The 12,317-nt window shown below is 46.0% G+C and overlaps 1 protein-coding gene across 1 annotated transcript in view; it reads left to right on the top strand.

Annotated features, from left to right (window-relative positions):
- Window positions 1-10,977, top strand: part of LOC139229064 (rootletin-like) — a 165,186-nt gene extending 154,209 nt beyond the window's left edge. The window contains exons 35-36 of the mRNA XM_070860722.1: window positions 5,207-5,386; window positions 9,574-10,977. Coding sequence (XP_070716823.1) covers window positions 5,207-5,386; window positions 9,574-9,657 — 264 coding nt within the window. The 3' untranslated portion in view covers window positions 9,658-10,977. The remainder of the gene's footprint in view (window positions 1-5,206; window positions 5,387-9,573) is intronic.
- Window positions 10,978-12,317: the final 1,340 nt, after the last annotated feature.

Genomic DNA, 12,317 nt, shown 5'->3' with positions numbered 1-12,317 from the left:
GAGGGCATCACAGCTAAGCACAATCCTATCCTCACCTGACATTCACACATGGGCATTTTCCAGCACTCGATAGCGATTGGACGGGGGAACGCCTGGCTGATTCTTGGCTCCTTATCCCGGGGGAGTTGCTGAGTCCTGTTGTAGCACCTCCAGTCCCATCATATTTACACCAGTGAAGAATTTGAATGTGTAACTTAAAGTTAATAATGAATTGAGAATCAACCTCACTGGCCAGTGTGTCCACACAGCGGCTTGGGATTAAATGAAACCTGTTGGACTCGGCAGTGTGAAGCTACTGACAGCACTGGCGCGAATGTTTAATGGGCTGCGTGTCTGAAAGAGTAAGGAGACTGTTATATGTTTCCATGAGTGTTGAGGAGGCAAATGTTCATCCACTTGAGCCTCTAAGGAAGTTGTGTCTGGAGTCGGGAATCTCGGGAGAGCGAGGCTGGGTGTCTGCCAAGTGGGGAAGTGAGGTACGAGTATTATTTCATCCAGATGTGGTAGTAAGTCAGTCAGTGCTATTGTAACTGGGTTCAGCCACTATGTTAAATCTAACCTCAATCCTCAAGGCCCATAAATTATATGATTAATGGCAATGTGCAGCTTTGAAACTCAACAAACCAGTACAAAGTAAGTATTGAATGAAGCACAGTTTAATTCCACTGAACCAGACCATTCTCAGAATGGGTTTCCTGTGCTCTGTTATGGCAGCTGTCTGCATTGTCTATAGGGCTCTTACTGGTCTTGCAGCTCAGTGTAATGCATCTGTACCGTTTGCCAAGCTCCACATACCTAATAATTGTCTAACTTACTCTGAAGTCCAGTCTAGTTACTAACCATTAACTAGCTCTTAAACCGAGACTGACAACTACTTTCAGTATGTTGCTGCAAACCACCGATCGTTTCATTGACTACGTATTATTGAGCTCCGCCTACACGACAGTGAGGCTGCTGCTTTCCGCTTTTAAGATGCCGCCGGATAAAGCCTGTGACCTGGACTTTCCACTAGGTTGCGCTGTTTTCTTTCAGCGCAATTCGCCTGACATCGGCCAAGCTACCTTTCAGGCCTCGATCTTTTGCGTGAGTTTTTAAAAATCACACTGGAAGCCAGCCCAGCCCACAAACTGACCATGCCCCCAGATCGAATTAATCTTCACGGCGAGTTTCCACTCATTGCGCACAACTGCAGGCCTTCGAGGAAGCTCTTAAGCATTTTTTTTAGGCGCAAGGACACTAATAGACACGATTTAAAAGCTTCTGACTATAATTGTTTTTACTTTACTAAGAAACTGGCTACTGTACACCAATATAACCAGCAAATGGTTCTGTATAGTTTTTTTTTTAAGTCATTTTTAATTATTTAAAATCGGGTTACTTACAGGTGCAGGACTAGACACTCTGATTAGAAATGCTTATTTTTTGTGATAAACCCATATTCAGCTGTTTTAATCAAACTGCACCAAGTTACCATTCTTAAATATATCAAGACATATTTTTTAATGCCAATTTTTAAGAAAAAAATGACATTCTAAAACGCTGATCGATTGCATGATGATTATGCAAATTAGTTTGAGCAGAAACTTGAGCAAAAAGCTCTTCTTAAAACTAGCACAAATTAGGGGCAATTCACGCCCAGATCGCCGATTATGCCCAAAGCGGAAACTCTTGGCCTCCATCTGTTGTGCAGTGAAGGTCCCAGTCCCAGGTTTATCACGAGTCCCACAATTTGCTGACAGTTTATTAAAAATACTTGCACATTTAAATGTCTTTAGATATGTCCAGCGCAAATACTTGAAAAGTTAATGCAAATTTTGGAACTTGTGAGTAAACCTTGAGGGTTGGCATTGTTGGGACGTGGTTTGCCACTTGGTGTCGTTGCACGCCAACGCAGCACCCGGTTAAAGAAAAAGAAACACTTGTATTTATATAGCACCTTTCACAACCTCAGGACGTCCCAAAAGGCTTTACAGCCAGTGAAGTATTTTTGAAGTGTGGTCACTGTTGTAAAGTCAGAAATGATGATTAGCAGCCAATGAGTTCTGCAGCAGTGAAAGTACCTTGCATTATAAGATCTTACTGTTGCAGCTCTATCAGGTCCCAAACCTATAATATACAATTGCATTCAAATACCACGGGCCACAAGTTAAACCTTCGGAGCAAGAATGGAAAATCAAGGGGAACCTTTTCACCTAAAGGGTAATACAGTCGTGGAATGAGTTACCAGGGCAGGACTTTGAAGTGGGCAGTGTAACTGGGTTTAAGAGATGACTAGATGTGTTTCTAGAGAGATGGGATTGAACGTTATGGTGAAACGGTGGGGTTGATATGCAAAAAGGGGTGGACTGGTTGGGCATATTGCTCTGTTTCTGTTGCTCAAGCTTCTTGTTGCTTTTAACCAGTAAACAATCTCAGTGAGCTGCTGGTGAATGGAAGGTCTGGTTGTCCATCAGTGTGACCCATTCTGTGATGGTCTGACTGGGAAATATGTTGAAATATTAGATGGTCAGTTTTTCTCTTTCCACTCCCTGCTGATCCTTGAAGATGGAATTACAGATTATTAGGAGGAACATTTCGTCTTGTCTGGTGAGTGCAGCTGTCATGTTTAAAACAGACCTGTCCCGACAGACAGTGCCAATGTCTCAAACACGGCTTCCCTTTGCGTTGTTGTGCCAGTAGCAAGGCCATCGTTCCCCGTCCTCATGCCCAAAAGCCAAGCTCACGCCAATGCGTTTACGGGTGTTAGTGGATGTTGGCTAATTCACCTGTGAGTCACAGCTTGAAGAGTCAGAGGGTGTAGCCACAGAGGGTGGTGAAATCCACTCGCCGTAATCCAAACAGTTAATGGGGGGCAGTGAGAGAGCACCTCATTTGCATGGGGCTAGTGGGTGCATGCACCAGCACCAGTGCATCTTGGGGGCACACCAGTTCATTCTGCCAGGAACTCCGACACCTGCAAGTCTGAGGAGGGGGCCCAGGCCATCCCTTCCCCTCCGAGACCCCATTTCCATCCCCCTTCAGTATAAGGAGCAGATAATTGAAATGTTCTAAAAAAATATATATATAGATCAGGTGACTTTTGGGTGTACAGGACACTTCTCTGCCCTGTGTCCCCACTGATGTGTCCCGATTGCGTCCTTCCGGAGGCTGCTGTACCTTAGCTGACAGTGTGCCCGAATCCAGTCTTAAGCAGGGTCCCTTACAGGCTATGGGAAGCGGAACTCCATGTAGGGAGTCCTCTGCCCTGCCCTCCCCCTCACCCTCTCTGGCTTCCCAAGGAGTCTCTCTACCTTTAAAAAGAGCCAAATGGATAAAGCAAAATAAGGTCAGGACCAGGAGCGTCCCAGTCCCAGCTTTTCTGTAAGCCATTCTGGTGAACTCCCGTCATTTGTGAGCCCAGACAGCTGGTTTCAGCCGTGGGCACAACCGAGCTGTGATCTGCTCCTAATCTCAGCCGATGCTCACCCACACAGGTGCTTTTTCCAGCAGAGTTATTGGATAGTGACCAGAAACAGGAGACCCTCGCTGAACCATAGAAACAGAGAAAATAGATGCAGGAGTAGGCCATTCGACCCTTCGAGCCTGCACCACCATTCAATGTGATCATGGCTGATCATGCAACTTCAGTACCCCATTCCTGCTTTCTCTCCATACCCCTTGATCCCTTTAGCCGTCAGGGTCACATCGAACTCCCTTTTGAATATATCTAACGAACTGGCCTCAACAACTTTCTGTGGTAGAGAATTCCACATGCTCACAATTCTCTGAGTGAATTCTCTGAGTTTTTCCTCTTCCTATTCCGATCCGAGGGATGTTGGTGACTGTCCTAGCATCACCTACTGCCACTCTCTGCCCAGCCATGGATCAGACTGGGATCTTCCTATTCTGTATGACTTGGTTTCTCGCTGGGTGGTGCAGTTACCAGCTGAGCCAATCGAGGAGCCATGAATGGTTTTTATGTTCTCGCAGAAGGTCGGGGATGACATTGCAGGAATGCTTCTTCCATCCCATCCCACCCCACAGCCAGGGCAACTCTAGCCTATTCACTCCCCGTGATCTTCTCGTGCAGCTTCCAGGCTGAGAGAATCCCCGAGAAAGGCAGTGTTGGGGAAGATTCCAAGGAAAATCAAATGAAAATGTTCCGGTCTGCGTTGGGAGCCCTGTTGCTTGGCTTTTGGGCAAATGATTTTCAAGCCTATTGTAGTAGATGATGGTGTGACGGCAGAACTAGCTCCCCAAGATCGCGCTTTGGCATTCGATGCCTGCTGCTGCTAGGAACAGTCTGTTCACAACAATTGCAGATAACATTATAAACTGCTACTACCCAGCTTTACTAATACCCAGCTTCACTAGTGCCCTTGTCAGTGGTTAAATACCCCCGTGCAATTTATAACTAGAACTTTCCCAGTAAATGTTTGACCTTTCATGCCTAAGATTGTACTTCTTCCATTCTGAGTGGAGAGAGTGATGGGGTTAAAGGTTAAAGTAGTGTTTCTGTTTGCCTGGAAATACTCAGCAGGTTAGGCAGCATCTGTGAAGAGAGAAACAGAGTTAACGTTTCAGGTCGATGACCCTTCGTCAGAACAGAATCTGATGCAAGGGTCATCGACCTGAAACGTTAACTCTGTTTCTCTCTCCACAGATGTTGCCTGACCCGCTGAGTATTTCCAGCATTTTCTGTTTTCATTTCAGATTCCAGCATCTGCAGTATTTTGCTTTTGTATTTCTGCTTGTCTGATCGTGTTGGCCAAATTGCAGCCCAAAGACACGGCTCCTCCAATAGCAGGCGACAGCATCACCCTCCTCACTCTCCACCCTGAGCTGAGAGATTGACAGCTCAGAGGGTGCATTGTAGATCAGTCTGATAACTCATTATTAATTGAAGCCTTTGCCAGATACTGGATCTGCTTTTCCACCCAAAAAAAACAATGACGGTTGAGATTTTCATATTATTCTGAGCGCTGGAGTGTTGTTCAGATCGCGACGCTCTCCCAGGTCTGCTGTAGATCAGCGATAGCGCCATATAAAATGTTCCCCTTGTTTTACACATGGCCTGGCATGGAGCTGGAGTTTGCTTTGAAACATATCCAGTAAATGCAGTAGTTGCTGGGCTTCGGTGAGAGGAGATCATTGTCCCCTTTCTCTGGCTGAATTCTCTCCGCCGCCCCGACCCTCTCCAATCTGACTATTGCTGTTCCCTCCTCAGGCCCAGCTGTCAGACATCGAGCAGTCCCACTCCCAAAGCCTGATCGAAGCTGCCGCCCGCCACCGACAGGAGCTCCAGAAAGAGACGGAGCGACAGCGTGCGGCTCAGTTGCAGACCGAGAGGACACTGGAAGCACGAGAACGTGCCCATCGGCAGCGGGTGAAAGGACTTGAGGAACAGGTACCCAAAGCAGGTTCTTTTCCCCCTCCTGTCTGGAAAGCACTGAACCTCCCCAATTCTGCAGGAGCCACCTCCCTCTGGTATCTCAGTCAAGCGACCGTTCTCCATGTGTGAGCTTAGATAGTGAGTGTTGACCATGCCAAGATCACCGACAAGCCTGGTCCTGTTCTCAGTCTTCACTCACACTCAAGAGTTACTGGATAGAGATCAGAAGGAGCAGGGGCCTTGGCTAGTGTTTTTCTGCTCTCTAACCCGGGGCATTGCGTATGATAGTTGCTGCATGGCTGAGAACAACTAACTCAGCAGAGACCAGGGTTGAACCTGGCGGGTGTGTGTATTGCTAATACCACAACAGGCAGTGCATTTCCTTTGTGAGTCAATACTTCTGGCTCTCAAGGCAGCCACTCTATAAACTCACAGCGGTGTCCGCATTGGGATCAGCTTGATCTCCATCTTGAGTGAAATCTGTTTCATCAGTTTCTGTCGATATAACTAGTGTACTACCTCAAGTTAGTGTCCATCAGGAATGTGTACCACCTCAAGGATAATGCACTCTAGGTGGATATTCTAAAAGGACAAAGGGTGTTAAAAAAACAAGCCTGAAGGCTTTGTGTCTTAATGCAAGGAGTATCCGTAATAAGGTGGATGAATTAACTGTGCAAATAGATGTTAACAGATATGATGTGATTGGGATTACAGAGACTTGACTCCAGGATGATCAGGGCTGGGAACTCAACATCCATGGGTATTCAACATTCAGGAAGGATAGAATAAAAGGAAAAGGAGGTGGGGTAGCATTGCTGGTTAAAGAGGAGATTAATGCAATAGTTTGGAAGGACATTAGCTTGCATGATGTGGAATCTATATGGGTAGAGCTGCAGAACACCAAAGGGCAAAAAACGTTAGTGGGAGTTGTGTACAGACCTCCAAACAGTAGTAGTGATGTTGGGGAGGGCATCAAACAGGAAATTAGGGGTGGATGCAATAAAGGTGCAGCAGTTATCATGGGTGACTTTAATATGCATATAGATTGGGCTAACCAAACTGGAAGCAATACAGTGGAGGAGGATTTCCTGGAGTGCATAAGGGATGGTTTTCTAGACCAATATGACCAACTAGGGGAGGCCATCTTAGACTGGGTGTTGTGTAGAGAGAGAGGATTAATTAGCAATCTCGTTGTGCGAGGCCCCTTGGGGAAGAGGGACCATAATATGGTGGAATTCTACATTAGGATGGAGAATGAAACAGTTAATTCAGAGACCATGGTCCAGAACTTAAAGAAGGGTAACTTTGAAGGTATGAGGCGTGAATTGGCTAGGAAAGATTGGCGAATGATACTTAAGGGGTTGACTGTGGATGGGCAATGGCAGACATTTAGAGACCGCATGGATGAACTACAACAATTTTACATCCCTGTCTGGCGTAAAAAATAAAAAAGGGAAGATGGCTCAACCGTGGCTATCAAGGGAAATCAGGGATAGTATTAAAGCCAAGGAAGTGGCATACAAATTGGCCAGAAATAGCAGTGAACCCGGGGACTGGGAGAAATTTATAACTCAGCAGAGGAGGACAAAGGGTTTGATTAGGGCAGGGAAAATAGAGTACGAGAGGAAGCTTGCAGGGAACATTAAGACGGACTGCAAAAGTTTCTATAAATATGTAAAGAGAAAAAGGTTAGTAAAGACAAATGTAGGTCCCCTGCAGTCAGAGTCAGGGGAAGTCATAACGGGGAACAAAGAAATGGCAGACCAATTGAACAAGTACTTTGGTTCGGTATTCACTGAGGAGGACACAAACAACCTTCCGGATATAAAAAGGGTCAGAGGGTCTAGTAAGAAGGAGGAACTGAGGGAAATCCTTTTTAGTCGGGAAATTGTGTTGGGGAAATTGATGGGATTGAAGGCCGATAAATCCCCAGGGCCTGATGGACTGCATCCCAGAGTACTTAAGGAGGTGGCCTTGGAAATAGCGGATGCATTGACAGTCATTTTCCAACATTCCATAGACTCTGGATGAGTTCCTATCGAGTGGAGGGTAGCCAATGTAACCCCACTTTTTAAAAAAGGAGGGAGAGAGAAAACAGGGAATTATAGACCGGTCAGCCTGACCTCAGTAGTGGGTAAAATGATGGAATCAATTATTAAGGATGTCATAGCAGCGCATTTGGAAGGAGGTGACATGATAGGTCCAAGTCAGCATGGATTTGTGAAAGGAAAATCATGCTTGACAAATCTTCTGGAATTTTTTGAGGATGTTTCCAGTAGAGTGGACAAGGGAGAACCAGTTGATGTGGTGTATTTGGACTTTCAGAAGGCTTTCGACAAGGTCCCACACAAGAGATTAATGTGCAAAGTTAAAGCACCTGGGATTGGGGGTAGTGTACTGACGTGGATTGAGAACTGGTTGTCAGAGAGGAAGCAAAGAGTAGGAGTAAATGGGTACTTTTCAGAATGTCAGGCAGTGACTAGTGGGGTACCGCAAGGTTCTGTGCTGGGGCCCCAGCTGTTTACATTGTACATTAATGATTTAGACGAGGGGATTAAATGTAGTATCTTCAAATTTGCGGATGACACTAAGTTGGGTGGCAGTGTGAGCTGCGAGGAGGATGCTATGAGGCTACAGAGTGACTTGGATAAGTTAGGTGAGTGGGCAAATGCATGGCAGATGAAGTATAATGTGGATAAATGTGAGGTTATCCACTTTGGTTGTAAAAACAGAGAGACAGACTATTATCTGAATGGTGACAGATTAGGAAAAGGGGAGGTGCAACGAGACCTGGGTGTCATGGTACATCAGTCATTGAAGGTTGGCATGCAGGTACAGCAGGCGGTTAAGAAAGCAAATGGCATGTTGGCTTTCATAGCGAGGGGATTTGAGTATGGGGCAGGGAGGTGTTACTACAGTTGTACAGGGCCTTGGTGAGGCCACACCTGGAGTATTGTGTACAGTTTTGGTCTCCTAACTTGAGGAAGGACATTCTTGCTATTGAGGGAGTGCAGCGAAGGTTCAGCTGACTGATTCCCGGGATGGCGGGACTGACAAATCAAGAAAGACTGGATCAACTGGGCTTGTATTCACTGGAGTTCAGAAGAATGAGAGGGGATCTCATAGAAACGTTTAAAATTCTGATGGGTTTCAACAGGTTAGATGCAGGAAGAATGTTCCCAATGTTGGGAAAGTCCAGAACCAGGGATCACAGTCTAAGGATAAGGGGTAAGCCATTTAGGACCGAGATGAGGAGAAACTTCTTCACCCAGAGAGTGGTGAACCTGTGGAATTCTCTACCACAGAAAGTTGTTGAGGCTAATTCACTAAATATATTCAAAAAGGAGTTAGATGTAGTTTTTACTACTAGGGGGAATCAAGGGGTATGGCGAGAAAGCAGGAATGGGGTACTGAAGTTGCATGTTCAGCCATGAACTCATTGAATGGCGGTACAGGCTCGAAGGGCCGAATGGCCTACTCCTGCACCTATTTTCTATGTTTCTATGATACTCTACCACCGCAGGATAGGATATTACATCAGTACAATGTGCCACATCAGTAGAACATTGTACCATTCCAGGATAGTGTACCACCCTCTGTATGGTGCTACATTAGCGTACCTCTTCGATGGATAATGGATGCCAACTTCATTTGGGTTTATTAGGTAATATTACAGGTTGTGCGTATGTAACTAAACCTGCTTCCCAATTGTGATAGAATTTCCCCAGGATGTTTATTAATTAAATCCTCTATTTAAATTAGGAAACTGGTCACCTCAAAGTCTTCACTGCCTAGTGTTTTTATATTAACCTATTTGCTTCTGTGGGGAATATAAAATACCCAAGCACTAGGGGTGGTGGGGGGAGGGGGTTAGACTGATACCAAAGTGAATGTACAGACTAGAACAAGTCTACATTCTGTACCAGTATACCCAGATGGGCTGTAATTAATACCATGTAACGCATTGTTCAATAGTGAGGTCTGTGTCACATGGGATGGACAATGATTGTTGGCAGAAGTGGGAGGGGCAGATCCTAACCACTCTAGCTCTACCTTGGGAGGGTTTTATCTCAGCCAATCTCCCCTGGATGAATTCAAGTGAGTGTTTCCTATGGGATGTGAATCTGCATCTGTCTCCGCTCCGTATTCGAATCAGTTGTGCTGTGGGTTTACTCTGTATCTTTGTTTGGTATGTGCTGCAGATATCGACACTGAAGGACCAACTGCAGCAGGAGCTCAGGAGACGCCAACCTCCGTATTCCCACTCCATCACCTCTGGAAACTAACTCCGTTGTGGACATTTTACAGTGGCCATGTGGCGGGATATCAGCCTGCATTCCCTTGTACAACAGTGATCACCCACAAGACACACTGGACCCCTACTGACAGCAGAGTGATGCCCGCCCTCTCCCCCCACCCCGGCAACATCGGGATCAAATCGTCACCCCAACCTCTCCGCCCCACCCCCCCCCCAACATTGGGATCAAATCGTCACCACAGGAACCGAATCTAATGCTTCCAGTGTTGGCAGGAATCTCCAGCAGTGACCTTGTCACAGGACAGGCTTCATGTATTCCTCATTTCTTTCCCATGTCTTTGTGTTCCGTATGCAGGTTGCCACCGCTTCTCTTATAAAGCCCACTCCGAGGGGGCTGCTAACACGTTGGGTAATGGTCAGGCGAACTTCTCTTTGATACCTTCAGCGCAGAGTCAGGGCCAATCTAAAAACACCGTTCAAACTAAACAAAGGCTACTTTTTCGGAGGCCTGGTTTTGTTCGGTGTCGTCGTCTTCCCATTTTAGTAACAAAAATGGCAACAAACTGTTCAAATTAAAAAAAAAAAAGATTTTCAGCCTCGAGGGGATTAGACACACTGATCTGAGGTGATTAAACTCCTGGACAGTCGTCATCATCATAGGCAGTCCCTCGGAATCGGAATTAGAGATGTGGACCATGTATAGTAGACACCTCCTGAACAGTAGTCTAAGAAGGTGAGACCTCCCGTGCCTCTCCAGCACCGGTCCGCAGCGGTTAGACTGCCGTCCTTCCCCGAGCGCTTGTCTAAAAGAGTTAGAGACCCTTCTGAGATTACAGCCCCGCCTATAGGTTAAAGTTCATGCAAACTCTAAACCCACCCCTCCACCCCTCCCAAATATGTTTGCTTGCCCGTCGCTGATTGTGGGTATCGCGCCATTTGCTTTTCTGTGCAATTTGGGAGCACTGGTATCTGGCCTCTTACCAGCTGACACATCAAACACATTCAGCCCCAACCACCATTCTCTGTCTCGGCTCACCACTGTTTCCCATAGGTCCTCCTACCGTGGAGCCCTTGAGCATCGACAGCCTGCTGCGCCAGGTTTGAATTACTGTATTTCCACTTGTTTGCTAATCTGTCGGCATTTATAATGGAAGTGCTCTGACTGGCTGAGTGCATCGGCGGTGTATGTAAAGAAGGATTCTGATTGGCTGAGTACAGATCATCTTGTTCTGACATAAAACAGAACATTTGCACATCTGACAAAGTCATCGGGATCATTTGTGAGTTTCAGGCTGTCCACAGGGGCTGTGATGAACACTACAGTTGTTCGCTGTCTAATGTTTGAGTGTGATGCTATCTGGAAATTGTAAGCTGGACACTGAAAATCCAGTTTACTAATCTAGTTTTTTAACATAGAGCTCCCACCTTTTCACTGCAAGGTCTCCTGGTGTGGAGCTGTTATTAAGTTGTTAAGGTTTTCAATGAATTTTGTCAACTGCAAAGCTAACGTCACAACTTTAACCCCGACACCTGCTCTCTGCCACTGATCAGTATGTGCCAGGAGGTGCCAGTCTTAATGAACTTGGTGGAGGTGAAACTGTTGGAGCTGTTGTGTGCTATTGATGGAAGAGCTACTTTTTCTGGTCGAAGGCGGCAAGACTCAATACTAGGGACTGAAGCGAGAGTCAGAGGCACCAACAAACCCGCATCAAAGAAAGACTTGCATTTATATAGCACCTTTCATGACCTCAGGATATCTCAAAGCGCTTTACAGCCAGTGTACCTGAGATATGTAGTCGCTGTTGTAATGTGGGAAAGGTGGGAGCCAATTTGCGCACAGCAAGCTCCCACAAACAGCAAGGTGATAATGACTAGATATCTGTGTTTAGTGATGTTAGGCGAGGTATAAATGATGGGCCAGACACTGGGGAGAACTCCCTGCTCTTCTTCGAAATAGTGCGATGGGATCAACATGGAGAAAGATGGCGCCGATTTTCAGCAAAATGTTAACTTTCAGCAATGGGAACACAACATATGACACGGGATGAGGAGAGGATGCTTCAAGTACTGTTGTGTGCTTTATTCCCATCCTAGCTTCGGCTTTTTAATCTAACAGTGTCCCTGGAACTTGCACTGTTGGCTTCTCGACCAGCATCAACCATTTGTGAGCAATCTTATAAATTGTGTTTGTATTTTATTTTAAGTATAAGATTACTGTGGTGCTACACTAAATGAATGTTGGGAAAACCTGGTTCCAGATTAGCAGGAGAGATGAGGCCAATGAGAGATTTTTATGAATGAACTGAAGGGTTTTTAAAAAATTGCTACAAAATGCTGATTGCAGGATAAGCTCCGTTAATGCACAGCTCACATTAGTGTTTTTACTAGTGTAATATTAGAGCTTTCCTGAGCTGTCAGTGGATAAATGTGGTTCTGAGCCATGTGGACTGGAAAAGTCCCATGTTCGATCCTGGTCTGTGATGAGTTATCAGATCTAAGCCGAATGGTCATTGGGGCATCAGTGTCCTTGGGCTAGGGAGGGACTGCTCCTCTGACTTTCCTTCATCTAAGCGGCCATTCACATGACTGTCAGAGGAGAGGGGAAGGGCTTCACTGCTGAGCCTGATCCTGTCCTTGACCAAAATCCACACAAGCACACTTGGCAGCAGGAACTGGTGGTTAGCAGTC

The sequence above is a fragment of the Pristiophorus japonicus genome, chromosome 18, assembly GCF_044704955.1.
Source record: "Pristiophorus japonicus isolate sPriJap1 chromosome 18, sPriJap1.hap1, whole genome shotgun sequence".
In the NCBI taxonomy this organism is placed as follows: Eukaryota; Metazoa; Chordata; class Chondrichthyes; family Pristiophoridae; genus Pristiophorus; species Pristiophorus japonicus.
This window is presented reverse-complemented; position numbering and strand designations above follow the sequence as displayed.